The 18,436-nt window shown below is 40.8% G+C and overlaps 1 protein-coding gene across 1 annotated transcript in view; it reads right to left on the bottom strand.

Annotated features, from left to right (window-relative positions):
• Positions 1–17,661, bottom strand: part of LOC121604710 — a 32,394-nt gene extending 14,733 nt beyond the window's left edge. The window contains exons 1-36 of the mRNA XM_041934287.1: positions 17,505–17,661; positions 14,496–14,593; positions 12,676–12,694; positions 12,485–12,521; positions 10,706–10,828; positions 10,214–10,413; positions 10,023–10,126; positions 9,144–9,256; positions 8,756–9,007; positions 7,856–7,930; positions 7,476–7,717; positions 6,892–6,973; positions 6,632–6,775; positions 5,907–6,109; positions 5,664–5,773; positions 5,322–5,440; positions 5,053–5,223; positions 4,930–4,961; positions 4,134–4,231; positions 3,973–3,995; positions 3,865–3,886; positions 3,740–3,767; positions 3,577–3,655; positions 3,320–3,466; positions 3,017–3,222; positions 2,693–2,787; positions 2,446–2,564; positions 2,174–2,350; positions 2,061–2,092; positions 1,856–1,953; positions 986–1,008; positions 859–880; positions 729–756; positions 544–628; positions 300–446; positions 16–227 (exon numbers count right to left, since the gene is read on the bottom strand). Of these exons, the coding sequence (XP_041790221.1) occupies positions 16–227; positions 300–446; positions 544–628; positions 729–756; positions 859–880; positions 986–1,008; positions 1,856–1,953; positions 2,061–2,092; positions 2,174–2,350; positions 2,446–2,564; positions 2,693–2,787; positions 3,017–3,222; positions 3,320–3,466; positions 3,577–3,655; positions 3,740–3,767; positions 3,865–3,886; positions 3,973–3,995; positions 4,134–4,231; positions 4,930–4,961; positions 5,053–5,223; positions 5,322–5,440; positions 5,664–5,773; positions 5,907–6,109; positions 6,632–6,775; positions 6,892–6,973; positions 7,476–7,717; positions 7,856–7,930; positions 8,756–9,007; positions 9,144–9,256; positions 10,023–10,126; positions 10,214–10,413; positions 10,706–10,828; positions 12,485–12,521; positions 12,676–12,694; positions 14,496–14,547 (3,719 nt within the window). The 5' untranslated portion in view covers positions 14,548–14,593; positions 17,505–17,661. The remainder of the gene's footprint in view (positions 1–15; positions 228–299; positions 447–543; positions 629–728; positions 757–858; positions 881–985; positions 1,009–1,855; positions 1,954–2,060; positions 2,093–2,173; positions 2,351–2,445; positions 2,565–2,692; positions 2,788–3,016; positions 3,223–3,319; positions 3,467–3,576; positions 3,656–3,739; positions 3,768–3,864; positions 3,887–3,972; positions 3,996–4,133; positions 4,232–4,929; positions 4,962–5,052; positions 5,224–5,321; positions 5,441–5,663; positions 5,774–5,906; positions 6,110–6,631; positions 6,776–6,891; positions 6,974–7,475; positions 7,718–7,855; positions 7,931–8,755; positions 9,008–9,143; positions 9,257–10,022; positions 10,127–10,213; positions 10,414–10,705; positions 10,829–12,484; positions 12,522–12,675; positions 12,695–14,495; positions 14,594–17,504) is intronic.
• Positions 17,662–18,436: the final 775 nt, after the last annotated feature.

The raw sequence follows: 18,436 nt of genomic DNA, 5'->3' as shown, positions 1-18,436 counted from the left end.
AATGTGTGAGCTCACATGTGCTGGTAGGTGGTGCAGTTCAATCCCTTCGTGGTGAGACATGACAGGAAGTCGGGGGAAACAGCGGGCAGGAATGGACGCAGCCGGTGGTTGAACCACAGCTGGATGAGAGCGGGATTATTGATGCTGGCGATGCCGAACATGTCCAACCTGATTTCTCGAATAGCGTCCAACACCATTGACACTGCAGGATTTCTGGGGTCCAGAGTCTGCAAAGAAAAAACATCTAGATCTCGATCTGATCAGGAAAAAGTGATGTGAGGAGTGTTGCTGATTCGTACCCTGTTGGTCAGAAGGTCCAGAGCTTCGTTCAGCACGTGTGAGGCTTTGGAGAGGAGAAGCTTCCAGGTGGGTCTGGAGCTGCTGGAGTTGGAGGAGCGATTACACGCCAACATGGCGGCCAGATCCTCTGCTTTCAATGCTGACAGCTGTGTTGGAAAGAGCGCAACGTGGCAGATGAAGAGGATCAGAAAACACACCGAAGATCACACTGAAACCATCTCACAGAGCAGCACAGCGTCTCACCGAGGCACAAGCGAATTCCTCAACAGCAAAGTCACAGACGCGTCCATTCATCTGTCCGCTGTTCAGGTGGAGCTGCAGCATTGTGCTGCAGTTTCCAAATAAAAAAGAGCGTCAAACATTTATTGGCAGAATATTAAAACATGTTAAAAGAAGCCAGACTCCAGCAAGTGGTAGATAAATCCCACCTGTTCACTCCAGCACAAATGTCTGTTTCTGTGAGAAATAGAAACAAGTGAATTTATGGTGATTATTAGCATTCAAATAGTGAATCATTTTATGATTAAAGTTTATTTTGAAGTTAGCGAGACAGCTTACCATTTGCCATGGTAACATTGCACTTTGGGGGAGAAAAAGATCAACGTGATTATTAGTCTTCTATCATAAAATCAATACAGCACGAACAATATTCAGAAAAACAAATGTGAAAGTCACGTGTAATTACCTCTCCACTGTATATAACGCAACCTGTAATAACAGAAACACATATTAAAAAGCTAATTTCAATGAGTTTACATTATGACAACTCAATAGCAGGGAAATAAAGACGTGTTCATGTTCAGGTAAGATAATAAACTTGGATACAGCACAGAATCTGCTCTTAATAATGACCAACGGTCGTCTTTTAGCAGCAGGTTCTGGAGACTTCACCTTAATTATTGCTTTAAAGGACAAACTCTGACACTAGAGGTGGCACTGGTTTATACACTGTGCCAGTTAAACCTACAACAACTGATTTTTTGGGCCACTTGGGGGCAGTGGAGACCAGTTATGAACACAACATCAACAACAACAGGTCCAATATTCACTCTCTTTTAGCTCTGTTTTGGTCTCCATCAACACCTGAGGGAAATATATGTGTCTTTAGCTGCTGAATGCTCCACTATGTTCACCAGCTAGTTGCTAACTGCATCTGTCTTCTGTTTGTTGCTGAGCAGGATGTATTCAGAGGGTTTTTAGAGATATTTTGCTGCTGCTGAGGCCAAAGACAGCACTACGAGAGCTGTGAGACTGAACTAAAACAGGGACGTTGCAGGTCAAACAGCTGGATGAGCTGAAACTCAGTATAAACATATTGGATTAAAGTAACAGCCATCTCTTTCACTGAGCGAAACTCATTCAAGCATCATTTTGGAGAAATGAGTCTAAAAAGATGCAAAAGACATCCAGGATATTTCCATTTGATTGGATGGTGCAGCCATAACATCAACATTTTGGGGTGGAATTTTTTTTAACCTTATTTAAAGCTACTTAAGGTCTTACATACTTATATTATTGTAAATATTAACAGTATCTTAAAAGGCATGCTTCTCACCTAGTGGTATATGCTTGGCTAAGACCATCTTGCTGTGAATGATGGATGAAGCTAGATCCAGAGAAACTGTAGCCATGACCAAGTCCAGTCTTTCAAACCTAGAACAGCCACATGTGGGGTTAAAATTACAGTTTTATGTTTCGTATAATTAATTAGAAATAATCAATGTGAAATCTAAAATAAACATAAATATATGTGAACTCACAGTGTTTTGTATGATGAACAGGAGAGGTTTCCCTTCAAATAAATAAAACAGAGATTATTACCTTCAACAAGCCGGTCAAAGTGTACATTTTGAATAAATATTTCTCTTCTTACCTGCTGGAGCTCCACAACGAGCTCGGACAAAAACTCTCTGAATTTCCTCTCATCAAGAGACTCGGTCAGGTGATCAAAGATCATATTTATGACGATGTCTTTGTCTGGAAGAGTCGGAAGAGTCAAGACCAGCAGCTCTGCAGTCTGCTTCGGAGTCAGGAATCGTAGGACCTCGAGCTAAACGGAACAAAAAAAGTTGACTGCAGCTGAAAATAACAACGAAACAACAGCATTACTGTAAACGCCTGATGTTATCAGACGTTAAATCTTACAGGGTTGAAGTCTGGGTTGAGATCAAGCAGCTCTTTGAGGGGCAAAAACCTTGAAAATGGACCCAGATTCTTCATCAGCCACTCTGTGCTGCCATTGCTGAGGGACACACAGTCTGGACCTGGACCAAGTCATGAAGACAAAGAGATATCTGTTAATGCTAACACACTTTGTAGATTTCAAGTCCATCCAGGTTTAAAAAGAAGAAATAGATTTAAAAATATTGCATCGTAGACGTTCAGATTGTACCTGAGTGTGACAGGAAGCCGAGGATGAAATCCTTGACGACCACATGCTGTTGTTTTAAGGTCATGTTGTCAAAATGGTGGATAAATTCCTGCAGTCTGCCAATTAAATCAAGGACAGGATGAGAAATATTATAAAATTGTGGTAATTTAATGATGAAGAATTATCTAGAAATCATTAAGTTGTATCTCTAATAACACACTACATGGAATCCTGTTCTCTTAAGGCCAAAACAGCAAACTAGATATAAACATAAGTGTGAAATCCAGTAATCTGCATGTTGTTGTGAAAGAGGATGTGTGATGTCAGGTAAGCAGTCAAACTTACATTTGCTGGTATGAGTGACAGCTGAGGTTCCTGCGGCTCAGACAATTCAGAAACCTTCCTGATGCGAATGGCAGGAAGACGCTCAGACGTCCAGAGAACCACTTCCTGATGACGCTGCTGTTCATCAGCTGCTCATCAGTCAGCATCAACACTCTGAGCTCTCCAATCACATCCAACACCACCGACGCCGATGGACCAACCATGGACTGAAGGAGAGATTGTTAATTGGAGCTGTTACATTTGATTTATTCACTTTAATAATCCTGAAAGAAAACTTCATCAGAGGGTTAAAAGGGTGCTAACCGTGTTAGCCAAGATGTCCAGAGCTGGGCGCAACACAGTGGATAGCTTAGTCAACAGCATCTTCCACAGCGCTTTGGAGTGGCTGCTGTTTCCGGGCAGATTGCACTTCATAAGCGACACCAGCTGATTGGCTGTGAAGTTGTCCAGCTGTGTGTGTGAGACAGTATGTGGTCATTTAGCCAAAACAGGCAGCACGGCGCATAGAAGCTACTCTCAGAAATAAATCTGACTTTGACTCTTTTAAATGAGATAGCCACCTGTGCACACGCGTATGTCTCCAAGGTAACATTGCAGGAAACTTCCGTAGACATGCTCAGGTGAGAGTACAAGTCAGAGCTGTGAAGGCAAAGCAAACACACATCAGCGCCACTGAAGGAGCTATTTGCAATTCTGAATGCAAAATCAAAGGAGATGGGATACCTGTTGACTCCTCTGCAGATGTTAGTGCCTGTCAAACAGCACAGAAAATGCATATTATTTTTAGCTCTATAAACACTTAAAGTAATGCAATGAGTTATTAAATGAGACTTTATTGAAGATCTTACTGTTGTACTGGGTTACTGGACACTGTGAATGACAGATTTAATACATTTTATGGAAAATTCAAATAATTCATCAGTAAAATTGAAACATAAGACTTAAAGAAATCTCACCGAGATGTTTTCGGGGACACACTCTGTTCAAATAGAAATATAAAAAACATTCAGGTAGCTATTGTGTACACATGATAACACTTTTTTATCCATTGAAATTAAAAAACCACAGTCTAAAAAATGAAAATAAGGCCTCATCTTGGCTAGAGATAGACACTGACCCTCTGGCGCCATGTTTATCAGGTCATCTATGCCGGCCCAGGTGGCAGGTTCCAGGTCTGGAGGCAGGGACGGTATGATTCCGTACAATCTCGCAAAGCTGACATGCAAATGTGAAGAAAGCACATAAAACATGTATTTAACATTTTGAGAAGTCAGACCTCAACTACAGCTACATCATCTTTTTAAATGTAGTCACATTTCTTTAACGGTAGCGAAAATGTCCAACAATATCTTCAAGAACAAATTAGTAGTGATGAGGCCAAAAGGGCCAAACTGAATATATCTGATTATAACGAGTTTATGAAATGGTTCCCAAACTTTCTAACAAGTCCCATTTTGAAAGGTCAGAACTGGATTCTTGTATGATTTGTGCATCAGTGTGATCTAATACTTTTTTAATTTTACAGAAAATTAAATGTACTATATTGAAATACAAATTAAAATCGCACCGAAGACCAAAATGCAGTGTGAACTGGGCATTAAGCTCGGACTCTACACATGAAGCAAGCAACAACAGTAGCTAATGAGCTGGAAAGTCATATGCACAGCGACAGAGGATTTTATCCACATCAGCCTCCCCTGTTTATCTGCTGATTTCCTGTCTTTCTAACTGTTAAGAGCCTTGCTAACAGCAGAACACCTTTTTTCATGATCTCTCCCAGATGAATCAGATTCAAAGGCCTTTTCACAGCTGATATTTTGACTTATACATGAGTCACTTTGAAGAATTACAGCCACACAGTGTAATGGAGCAATTAGAGATTAGTGAAAGTTAAACCACCTGAATGTACTCACATGTGTTTGTAGACACCGCAGGGTGGCTCCACCTGAAGATTTGAATATCTCACTATTAATCAACCAGGACAGTTAAAAGTTTCTAAAAGCATTAAAGTTGCTGCATCATAACGAAGCTGTTACCTCTTTGGCCAGCTGGACCAGGTAGTGCAGCACCTCCATAAATTCTTCAGGGGTTTCCGTCAGGAAGCGAAACACTTGGTCGATGACGACGTCTTTCTCGGGCGGAGTCGGAAGAGGCAACAGCAGCAGCTCTGCTGTCTGTTTTGGAGACAAGAGGTGAAGGACCTCCAGCTGGACAGGAGACAGAAGAGAAGAAGTTATTTCTAATGAAGTCACGGCTTCAGCGAAGTCGGTCACAGATGAAGCATTTCGGCCTTTTCCAGACTTACTCCAGAGAAGTTTGGGTTCAGCTTGTAGAAGTCAGTGATGGAGGCGAATCTTGAGAAGAAACCAAAGTTGTTTTTCAGCCATTCTGCGCTGTGATTGGCTGAAGATATACACTGGGGGTCTGAAGCATATACGCAAAATTAATATTTATGTATGGAATTAATTGCATGTATTAACCCTTTGTGTTCACATTGTATTTCTATTGATACTACGACATTATACTCATAGTACTTACTTACAATCAGGACTTGCAGGACTTTTACTTTTGAGTGTTTTCCACAGTGTTTCTACTACTTTTACCAAATACATTATCTCAGTACTTGCTGTATTTGCAGCTGACTCACCAGAGGTGTTGTGATGCAGCAGGAAGGAGTAGATGAAGTGCTCATAGATGTTATGACTGTACATCGGATCAGCATCCATGAAACTCATGTGTTTGCTGAGTGCTGCCACACTGCACAAATAGAAAGAGAAAAGAAAGACATGAGAAAAAATTAATACACCAGACTCTGTGTGTCTGTGTGTGTGTGCGTGCGTGTGTGTGTGTGTGTGTGTGCTTGTGTGTGCTTGTGTGTGTGTGCACTCACATGGTTTGGTAAACCGGGCAGGAGAAGTTCTTGGTGCTGAGGCAGGACAGGAGGCCTGTGGGTATGTTGGGCAGGAGGGGCATCAGCTTGATCTGGAACCAGAGCTTGATGAAGCTCGGGTCCTTCAGGTGCTCCTGGGTCAGAGACGGAGAGTCCGGCTCGCCAAAGATCTGCTGAAAGTCCGACGCCAACTGATTGAAGTTCTGCAGGAAGAAAAGGGAGCACCGATTTTAAAATGTGTAGTAAAATCAGCAGGTAAACACATACGTGTAAATATGAGACATTTTTACTCAATAACAGTGGTCATGCAGTTGTTACTCGCATCATTTAAGCCTCATAGTGGAGCTTTTGTAAGTCTATAACTATCTATAAATGTTAAAAGCAGTGTCTATATCTTTGTTTTTAAATTCAGTTTAAAAAAAATGATTTTAATCTTTGACTGACTGTTATTCTTAAGTTATTGCTTTAAAGGCGCAGTTTGTGACATTAATAAAACTAAAGAAAAACACCACCATCCAAAGTTAAAAACGCTTGCTGTAATTACGTTGTTACACTTCATTTGCAGACACTACCTGGAGAAAAGCATTTATTTTTGCAGAAGTTTGAAAAGGATTGTTTTTCTAAGTAATGCTAACAGGCTTATATTCTGACTTATGGTCCATTTATGGTGATTATTTAATATTTCAATAAAAGATAAATATGGAGAGAGTAGTCGGTCAACCCACCGCTGTGGACAGCTCTTGGATCAGCGAGTTCAGACGTTCTGTCAGCTCTTCAATCAGTCTCATGATCGTCACCTCAGACATTGTCAGGTTGGTGCGAGCGGCACAATGCAACACATGGGCCACGTTTCCCACTACATCCGTCAGCTGGTGGGTGAAATAAAAGACAACAAGGAAAAGTCCATGTAAGCCTGAGTTAAAGTTCTAAACATTCAAACTTGATTAATTATAAAAAATTTGAAAAATCAAATGATCATCCTCACTCCACAAGGGCTCTTATCAAGAGTGATGCTACAGACATCCGGGTTTTCAGAGGTTTCATTGTCCATATCAAGATCCAAATAGCTGCACACAAACAAGACACAAACATGCATTAAAATGCATTATAAATCCCCATCTTACAACAGATAAGGCTCCATTCATTGACTTGTATAAAGATCATTTTTACTGGGGCACCTCATTCATTGATTTTTGGAGGGACTTCACAACTAGCTGACAAACCCCCACTGTTGACACAAAGAAATTTCCCACCAGGGATCACTAAAGTTTTCCTGAATCTGAATCTTCACTTTATGAAGTTTCTATGGCTAACACGTTCCAAACTTTTGTCTTTTTACACATCTAAAAGGCAAGACACAACATTAGCTTGAATTTGGAGTCATGTTTCTGGTCTCCTGACAAATCTGAATTCAGCGTTTACTTTAAGCTCTGTTTTGGTCTCCACCAAATCCTGAGAGAAACATCAGGTTCTTTAGCTGCCGGATGGTCCACTTTCATTAAATAAAAAATAATAGTGCGCAGAAAAAAAGTACAGAATACTGAAGGATATAATGTTGGAGTGACATACAACACTCGGTGGAAGGCCAGTTTGATGTTTTGATGCACCATAGTCTCGTTGTTCGGTAACAACCTCCGCAGCAGTGGCATCACGACCTGCTGGTACCAGTCCTCCACATTCGTCACATCAAACTTTGGCCCCTCTGGAACTACAGATGAGTTCTCTGGCCGGTACAGGTTTGCCAGCTCAGCCAGAGTCCAGTTGAGCATGAACTGGGTCAGAGTGGTGCTCCGTATTTCTGACACCTCCCTCTGGAGAGAGACAGCAGGTCGGGAGTTATTTCACTCGGCAGGTGGACTGTGTGCTTACAACTGCTGTCAATGTATGCAGTCTCTGTGTGTGTGTGTGTGTGTGTGTGTGTGCGTGCATGTGTGCGTGTGAACTTGTACCTCGTGTGTGAAGGACACAAAATCATGAACGAAGCTCCCAATGGGTCTGAAAGCCATCATGAACCCATTTATAACCTGTAAGTGTGACAAAGCAGGTGAGGTGGTCTTAAATTGGATCAGATGACATCTTAACTTCTTAAACTTAAAGTTTTAATTAACACAGTGTATGTTTCTTTACAGCTGCATTTGTTTTTTGGCCAATTTGGGGACAAAACAATAGTGGGAAAACTAATATATATTCACAAATAAAGTGTATTTAAAAAAATTGTTTGGAAAGAGTTGCTAATTTACACATGTAGCAGATACATTAGCATTAGCATTCAGTTGGAGTCATGCGGGGGCGGAGCCAGAAGTCAGAAACATTTGGGGCTTAGCTCAAAGCTAGGGGGTCCAGGTTCCCATTTACAGTTGCTATATGCACTATTTTTGGCCATCTATATTCCTATTTATGGTATCTGTACCTATAGTTTGGCTATATATCTTTATATTAAGGTCATTTACTACAACAGTAATGTTGCCAGGCTTAAAACCAAAACAATGAGTTAAAATGTGTTAGAATGTCATTTGAGCCATCGTTAGTCTAAAAATATTGGTTGAGGCAGCTTTAAATAAAACAAAAAACACTATTACGTTCTTGGCTTGTTTCGCACTTCATTATAATCAAGGAATATAGTCATTCGAAATGTTCAAACCCAAAACACTATGCGTTCTTTTTATACGGCTGCATCATCACATGTACTTTATTACATATTCCCAAAATGCCTGACATGTTTGAAAACTTTTGGATTTCCCCAACGCGATAAATTTGTACATAAATTTAATTTCAGATTTCAGATTCTTCACAGTAACGTTGGATTCATTTAAAGGCAGTACCCAAACATCCATGCTACACCGCCGTACCTCCGTGAGGCTGTTGTGTGGTGACGGTGGTGGGTATGGGTGATATGTGGGTTGTGGATAATAGGTAGGAGGGAATCCCGTGGCCGTCCAGTTGTGGCCCTCTCCAGGTCTGGCGGTGGGGTGAGGGCCGGAGCCCCCTGTCAACAGACTGTCGAAGACCAGGCTCAGGGTGCCGTTGTCTAAACCTGCAACCTCGGGCCTCAGCAGCAGCTCGGCCTTCTGTTCTGGAGACAGCAGGTGAAGAACCTCCAACTTTGGGGGAGAAAACAACAACTGAGCTCAGGAACAAGATCAGGAGAAACTCAGTCGTCCAGAGTCACTTGGAAAAAAAAAAAACTCTGCACAATCTGAGGTTGACTGCTGGTGTAAATCATACAAGAAAACTCACTCCACTGAAGACCATGTTGAGTGTTGAAAAGTCCTTCATTCGTGCCATGGCTCTGAAGGCACCGAAATTCTTCATCAACCACTCCTCACTGCTCTCCTCTGGGCTCACACAACCTGAACAGAGATTACACACAGTGAGTGAGCGAACACACACATGCAGACACAGAAGTCAGCGGAGATAAATAATCCTGCATGCAAACATCTTAGGCAGCTAACTTAGTCACTTGATGATTCAGTATGAACTCTAACAGCTACTGTGAACTTAATTAATTGAAGGTTTTGCTGCTTTACTTTTTACTCATGAATTTTGAGACTTTGAAGCAAATTTCTGTTCTATTTTTCGTTCTTGTTTGATGTCTAACTAGTTTCCTACATTCATACATACATAATTCTGATGCCGCATGCACGTAGCAACAATCACAATCTGTTTTGCCGATAGATGGCGGCACAAATTTAAACAATCTCAATGCTACGGCAGCCTGACTCATGGGAAATTATGAGAAGTTAATCCTTGCGCAAAGATCGACTATTACCGAGCAGGATTACGCAAAAAAATTGTGGCTGCAGTCAGTCCAGATGATTGTCCACCACTGTGTGTGTATTTTGATGAAGATCCAGAACATTTAATAAAAACCTAGCGAACAGACTGATTCATTTGCAGAACAAACAGACCAATGTTTTGACACCACTGTCTTCATCAGAGTAAAAAAAATTTCTGATGAAGACACAGTAATGCAGGAATATTGGGTTTGTTCTGAGAAGCACCTGATTCAGCTGCACTCTTCTGGAAGATGAACTTCTTTTTACATTACCGTATGCACAGTAAGGGTACTACTTTCTAGCTCATCATAAAACTGAATGAAATACATAAAAACCTCACCAGCTACTCTGTCTCCAGACAGGAAGGGGTACATAAAAAAAGTGTAGATCCACTTTTGTCTGACTGGATTCATCTCAGAATAATGGTGGCTGAGCTCCCTTACCCTGCAAGAGGAGAGTGGATGGTGAGAAGCTGCTGCACAGAAACACAACAGAACAGAAACATGGAGGCAGACAGAGACTCCGACGTACACGGTCTGGTAGGTGGAGCAGCTGAAGTTCTTGGTGCTGAGGCAGGACAGGAAGTGTTTGGTGATGGATGTCAGCAGCGGTTTCATCTTGACCTCCATCCACATGTGGACCAGGTCTTCGTTCTGGAGAGGGTCTACACTGGGGTTCAATAGCAGCGCCCCCTGCAGGCTGAGAAGCGGCACTCCTGTCATGCTGGACCTCTGTGGTTGTGACAATAGAGGGTGTGAAAAAAAGGGGTGGGGTGAGGGAAGGGTAGAGCTCATTGAAAGGTTTTTATGAAATGTGGGTGAAAGTGCCTGAAAGGCTAAAAATACAAGTATTTACATGTAACATTCAGTAAAGGACGAGTCTTTAACAAACATAGTCTGAATGTCACTCCATGACAGGACAGAAAAACAGCATTACAACACCAACTGGTCAGGCTGGAACTTATGACAGCATTCCTTCTGTTGTGTGTCTGCAGAGAACATTCCTGCTAACTGTCAGCTGTACCATGAAGGTGTACACATCCATCGTCGCTTCGAGCATCGCCTTCAACCTCTGCATGTGGTCTCTCCCCGTGTCTGTCGATGGCAGTCCCACGCAATGGAGGAAGTGCGAAGTCGAATCTGGCACCTTGGAATGACGAGAGGGAAGGTCGAGCAGTGAGGAAACAGTTTGATATAATTCTTTGGAGGTGACAAGGAAGCTTCTTTGCAAGAAGGAAATGTCTGATGATTTAATAATGAATATGGAATAAAACAACATTTCAGGGCTTCTGGTGTAGCCAAAGTATATCTAGATTTATGGATATCTGGGCCAACACTTCCTCTTCTGTGCGCTGGTCATCGTTTACAGTCCAGTTAGCAACATGACTTTCAAACTCAACAAGAACTCAACATTTCGGCTAATCTCTATGAACAGATATTTGAATGTGAGCGCAGAAAAAACATTTTAAAACGCTAATAAGAAGCTAAATTGTTGTCAGGTTTGGTCCACAGCTTTCCCATTCATGGCAAATGTACAGGGGTTGAATTTTTACATAACCCACTGGTTTAAATTATATTAAGGCATAAAGTTACATGCTATGAGTGAAAGATATGTGTCAAGGTTGCAGCAAGCAGGCTTCATTTGGTCCGGCACAGCTGCACCCACCCTCCGCCTCTTTGTTCATTTTTGGATTAGCCGGGAGTTGCCAAGATGGCAACAGCAAAGTGATTATGGGCTGTAAAGACGACCTGTATAATATTTCAGCAAGTGTCTACTCTCTTAATTCCTGTACGTGTGTGAACTCTGTAAGTTCACACACGTACAGGAAGATGGCTTGACAACATGTTTTTAAACTCTGACACACAGGCTGCCTCATTGTACCATCAAACGTCCTGGTGCATTAATTGTTCCTGCAAAATGACGTGCTGTGGCAAAGGTCTGACAGTGTGAGGACTACAAACAGCAATCTTATAGATGAACAACTTGCATCAACACCTTGGATCGTCTTGTCGTAGCTTCACCACATTAATGTTCACTGCGGGCAAATCTATAAATTGGTGTTGTTATACTTAGACTCCACACCTGTCGACTACCAGCTGTTTTGATTGGCACCGACCAGGTTCACAGTGTTTTCTCAAGCTGTGCTTGATAAATGGAAACTATGTGAAATCTTAAACCGGTTGGTATGTGATTTGGGCAGTTTTGCGACTCTACCTTTGAGTCATTCAATAGTCCTGAGACTGTGACGGTGAAGTCGTGAGCAAACCATCACTGAAGCTCAGTGGCTAAACTGCCAACTCACGGCGAGAACACCCTGACCGGACCCAAATATCAGTCCTGGTCTTCTCACACCACATGACTCTAGGACTAATGAAGTCTAACCCTACTATTATAAAACTTTTGCTATTATTTCGCTCAATTAGAGAGTCAGTATGTCACAGCTATTCTGCCGTGAAATAATGGCAAATGGTGAAAGAGGCATAGATTTATTATGTCAGCTTTGAAAAACAAACCCACACCATAAACACACCGCATCATTCTCAACAACGTTCAGACTTGCTCAAAGCTGTCTTATCATTTGTTGTTCAGAAAACAAAGGAGAACCTTTCCTCAAAGATAAAATCAGAATCTGACGTTTGTACCTGTTGCTTTGGGCGGGATTTGATCATGATCATAAATCCAAATCCATCAACAGAATCATAAAAAAGAGAATTTGAACACGTTTTTTGTAGAATTGCTCTTTCACTTTGTGGACTTTTGCTTATATGCACACTGAAGTTAAGTGTGTGACAGTTTACTCACCTGGCCACAGTTTTCTCTTTTAGCGCAGGTTGCATTTCTGTAGATTTCCATCAGTGAGGCAACAAGATGTTCAGAAACAAAAGACAACATAGTTCATTCGAGTTAGAACAAGGTGAGGTCTTGTGGAATAGAACATGTATGATCCACTGGTTTTGTAAGAATGTGGCTTTAGTTCAGCTTCCTGATCTTACCGTTGTGCACTTGATGCCCCTGTTAGAAGAAAACAAAGATGTTTCAGCTGAAGTTAAAATTTGACAAAGTCAAATTAGATTTCGACCTATTTATCTTCATCGTTTGTGTTTAATGAAATTCTGTCACTTTCTGTTTTCCTGCTGCTTTCTAGCCAAGTTTAAATAGCAATATGAGTTATATCAGTAGTAATTCAGCTAACAAACACAAGGCTGCATCTTTTCTTTTCCTATGAATACTTTTCTCAGCAATTAAATTCCATTTTATCTGCAATTAATGCATCACGATGCTGTTTTGTTGTCTGTATTTTAGCAAATATCAGTGGAAATGAGAAAAAAATTTCGACAGCATAACAAAATGAATCAAGAGTCCAGATACATGTGCTTAAATGATCATTTTGGCAATATTCTGTCTTTTTTTATTTTCAGTATATCCAGTGAAAAGACCAAAAACCAAAACAGTGAATCAAACATCAAATTAATCCCAAATATTGTCTTTGTATCCAAAGTCTGACATAGTTTATTGCTCTATGCCATAGACCGCCATGGTTGTCCTAAAACACATGAATGCAACCCTGTTGGACTGGGTGATGTGTTCCTTCATCGTAACTTATTTTGAGTCAGTCCTACACAAAACACCACCCGCCGGCCGTAAATACTCACTAGCAATCTATGGAAATAGTTGCCCAAAAAATGCTTCGTTATCATCTCTAGTACAGCAGACAGGAAGTTGGAAAGTATTGCCAGCACATAGTCGATTTTGGTCTTTTCATGGGATTTGTTGAAAGTATGAAAAATACAGAAGACAATCTCCATCCTTTAAACAACAAACCAGCTGCAGGGTTATTGGGAAGTGGGGCCATTAATCATTGCCTACTACACAAGCTACAGCCTGACAAATATATAACTGTAATACAAATAAAAGAAAGGAATAGCCAAGTAGCGTTTCTGCAATTTTGGGCTACCTTGAGGTGACATTTTTTTCCTGGAGGATCATAACGAGTATGACAAGGAGCATGCAGCAATTTTCTCTTTGAAAAAGATTTAACAAACACAGCTACGCATCTGCACAGACCATCTTAAAACAAACAAAAACACGCCCAGTCCAAATCATCAGAGCAACAGGCTAAATCTACACAGTGAGTCAGTATCTATCTGTCGAATGCCTCAAGTTCATGCAGCTACAGTCTTACGTAGGTATGAGCCGAAGGTCCCTGCTGGCTGAATCTGGCCAATCATACGAGCCTTGTTTTTTTCCAATTTGAAAATATTAGATAACTGCTGTCATTGTGTAGTTGTCCACATATGCAGTGACTCTGTGGGTTCATCCTACTGACGACATGAATCTTACGGCCACAAATATGAAGTTAATTGATAAGTTAGTTAATAATTTCTTAAAACAGCTGGGCTCTGTAGTTTTTATCAAATGCCACTCAGACAGGAGTAAAAAGCCATTTTGTCTGGGACTAATTTCAGCAGTGGATTAATACACACTGGGTGTTTTCGTGAGTGTTAATGGCAGCAGGACGGTGCATGTGACATCACCAATTCATCGTATTGAAGGAGCGCATCACCCAGTGCAACGCTGTGGCTGCTTGATATGTTTGTTAATAGTTTTTTGGACAATGGCAGAGCTCCACGGCACAGAGGAATAAGCCACAACAGGCTCCGGATAGACTTGTTAGCAGGACTGATTCTTTGTTGGTTTTGGTCTTTCACTGAGTTTTTATCACCAGTCTTGTGCTTTAAGGGTGGATTTAGCTTCGATTGTATCTCGACACTCATACTTCTTCTTAGAGAAAGGACACAAAATCTGCTCTCACCGAAGCCGCTCCCCAGTAGGTAAACCAGGAGGAATAGGTCGCGTGATCTCATGATGTGATGAATCTCATGGGGTGAAAGGGCTTTGTGGTGAAATTCACTGGGGAGGGAATCAGAGAAAGCAGGTAACACAGTCAGTCACGACAACAAAAAGCACAACAGGTGGAGTATAAACCTGAACTAGAAATCACAAGTTTGCTTCCTTTCAAACTTGAGAACAGCACGAAACAACTGATGTTATGTAATCATTGTCAAACAGGCCACTTTTTTCTCCTTTGAAACGGCCTTTCAAATCCTAATACGTTACATACGTAGACTTTTTTTTAACCTCTTTTTGATCAGACCATTGTTGTCTAGTCTCTGTAAAACACCAGCTGTATAAAGCTAATGCATTTTGTTAAAATCAAGGTTGGAGTCTGTGGGTTTGGTGGCAGATAGGAATCAGGGAGTTGCAGTCAGTAGCATAGAGGGCCCTTAACCACAGTAGTGCAAAGATGACACAATGGATGAGTGGAAAGAATGCTGAAACTCTACACCATTCACCACCAAACAATGAAAACAAAGAAAATGAGCACATGAACCTGCTACAAAAATATATTCTCTAAAATGCTACTGGAGCAAAGAGGATACTTTCTTTTACAACAATACTTACAGAATTAATTTACTTATATCCTCATCTATGGCTGATTTTCTATAGATCACTCAGTGTTATCTAGAACCAGTATATGTATTTTTTAGACAAATTATTTCACAAGAAAAGGGAGTGTTTTGTTAAAACAAGAACAAAACACTCCTCTCATTGTACAGCATTTGCTGTGTAGGAAACCTATGATTTCAAGACGTGTAGTTTGATAGCTGTCATATCTCACATCTCCTGTCATGGTAAAGTGATAACAAATACAGACACACACGCAAGCAAACAGACATGTTTTTGATGACATTGTGCGGACATGATTACAGACTCAAACTTAAATTTTAAAGCTGCACTAACAGATTTTTTGTCAGTGTTTTAGTGCAACAGGGTTTGTGTGATTCCACTTGGTATTAATCAGCTGGTGCAGGTGGCAGAGAAGCTTTGCTAGGTTGTGAGAGATGTGCCTAAGTTTGTTTAGCTTAGCATTCTGCACGAACGCAACAAAGTTTTATTAGTATGTTCTGCGTGTGAACATGTTGCCGTTGTGAAATGCCACAAAAGAAGTGTCGAAATCAGACGGGTGAGATAGCGTGCTAGAAACTGTGCTAAAATAAAGCTAGCTAGCAAGTTAGCAAGTTGGTGTCCGGCTAAACTACATTCATTGAATAAGCATTCATTCTCTTCAGGCAAATATTAGCTTGCTTTATGCTTCAGTATGATCACCAGCTTGTCATTAACGTTGTCTGTTTGCTGTCTGTTGCTGGGCAGAAAGGTCGCTGAGAAAAGTTGTCTCCTGCTGCAGGGGGAAACAAACCTGATGAGAACAGAGTTTGCGGCAAAACCAAAACTATGATCCAAAATAGACTAAAAGAATACACACACAGTCATGTTTTGTCACTTTTGAGGACTTACAATCACTTCTTGGAGACATACCCTAACCATAACCACTACCTCCCTACCCCTAACCCTCAGCCTAACCTTAACCTAAGTCTTCACCCTAAGATTAAAGGATTTACATTATGGGGACTTGTCCCCATAAGGAAGGCGAGTCCCCACAACGTGACTGTGTAAACAGAGGTATGTCCCCACAACGTGAGCGCACACACACACACACTTTCACCCACTGATTCAGAGCCATGTATTGCAACACAGATGCTTGTGTTAAAATAAATTACTTGTCTAACTTCGAGTGTTTGTTCAGGATTGTTCCTCCTCCACACACTCGTTTGTAGCTCCGACAGGTGAAAGACAAACACCGCTTAGATTCTTTGTGGAAAATATGTGAATATGTTTGTCCAATAAGGCTGGATAAATGACCTCAGCCATGCCCACACAAACACACAGAAAACATATATTTTCTCATTTCATTTCACCTTCAGTTTTTTATGACCATGTTTATACGAAAGGAGTTCATATATGTGGTTACACTATAGAGTTCACAGTCAAATCACTTTCCAATTTAAATATTTATACACTATGAGCCATAAATTACAAATGTTTTGTTGTTGCATTAATGTTAATTTACCTGTGATTGACTAAAACTGTTTTTTAGATGATATATAGTCATCTTATAAATTGTGACCCAACTGCCAAAGAATGGATAACTTATAATAGTTAACATTAACTCCACAATGATAAATGCAGCACTTGAATTCTGCATATAACTGGGTGATAATATAATAATAATATAGCGTGTGTAAGCTTATAATACTCTGAAAGGAAGCATACTGCAAATAGAGTATTCAATTTTTGTATATTTTGCAGATAATACTTATTTACTCTTTTTACTTTTGAATGACTTTTACACCATTTTTGTTGCTGCTGTGACTTTGATGAAAGGTCTGAATGCTTCTTACGCCACATTTGTTCCTCATCGACAACCTAAATTGTAATGGACTGCAACCACATGCAAGCCTGTTATTGTGGCAAATGCATTTCCTGCAATGCTTTTATTCTTTCCTCTAAAAGCCACACTTTTTTTCAGACATCATCATTCTGTAAGGAGAATGCCTCTTTTTAAATTATGCCATGCAGGCTGTAACACACTGGAACCCAGTTATACGGAGCAGAATTTATTATTCCCACAGGTAAATCCCTAAACGGCATGTTGTTGCTACCCACTCACACAACAAGAAGGACCTGATTATGGTGCTTTTAGTGAGCCGGTATACACCATAAACTGATTTAGCCAGAATCTTTATTTTCTCTTAAATAAGAATGTATATCAATCGGTAGGAATAGAGCGAACTATGACAAGTAAACCTAGACATATAGAGATAAGATCATAACTTGACGATGAGATCCTTTCACTGGGACAAACTTGGCCAGGAAAAAATTAGATGACATAATGCCATGAAATCAAAGCTGAATCTCTTACCAGATTTAGTTTTGTTGCTGGGCTCCTTCAGGTGCTGTAACGTTCCGGTGTTTAACTCCCTCTTTCCTGACACCTGAGACACAGGTGCACCAGTAAAGGGTGTGTTGTCCTGTGACGGCGACACAGGTGATGATGCTGCACAAGGGGGAAGGACGAGGCTGGCTCTGCTGCTTCAGGTGTGTGTGTGTGTGTGTGTGTGTGTAGGTTGTCAGCTCTCTGTACATGGATGCCTGTGAGAAAGAGAGCCAGATGAGAGAAAGACAGAGACGCAAAGTATGAAGTTACATGTGATTGATGTCCTGCAGGTCACACCTCCCTAGTGTTTGTTTGTGGATATACAGTAGGCTTGAGTCTTTGTCTGCAATAGAGCAATTCAGACTCTGTATCTGACACAACCGGTTGTGTGGTGTTTAACTCAAGGAGCAGACATACAAGTTCCTATCTGTACAGATAACATTAATAGGGAATTATTCTGACTGTTTGAAACAGCTTGTCAAGAAAACTTAAAGGTTATACTGAACTCAATCCAGTCCTGTAAACGCCAACATATGGGTTGACCATAAACAGCTCTGCCACAGATGACCTATTTTAAGTATGCACAGGTGATCAATTTCCTTAACATATCCCATGTTTTAATTATAGATTGTCTGTCAGTTTGCTTTGATGCATAAAATAAGAAATAACAAGTAAAAAGATGTCACTGTGACCGTAACAAAAGCTAATCCGAGGGAGAAATTTGGAATATTTATGTGTACACGCACACACACGCATGCATGTACACGCACATACACGCAGGCATACAGATCAAGTTAAACTGGTTTGTCATAATCATATGAGGTTTCAAACAAGCTATTCAGTATTATAAGAAGTGATTCATTCGGTATAAAGGGTGAGTTCTCTTAAATGCAAACACTCCTCTGCCAGATTATACA

Source organism: Chelmon rostratus, chromosome 3 (assembly GCF_017976325.1).
Source record: "Chelmon rostratus isolate fCheRos1 chromosome 3, fCheRos1.pri, whole genome shotgun sequence".
Taxonomy (NCBI): Eukaryota; Metazoa; Chordata; class Actinopteri; order Chaetodontiformes; family Chaetodontidae; genus Chelmon; species Chelmon rostratus.
This window is presented reverse-complemented; position numbering and strand designations above follow the sequence as displayed.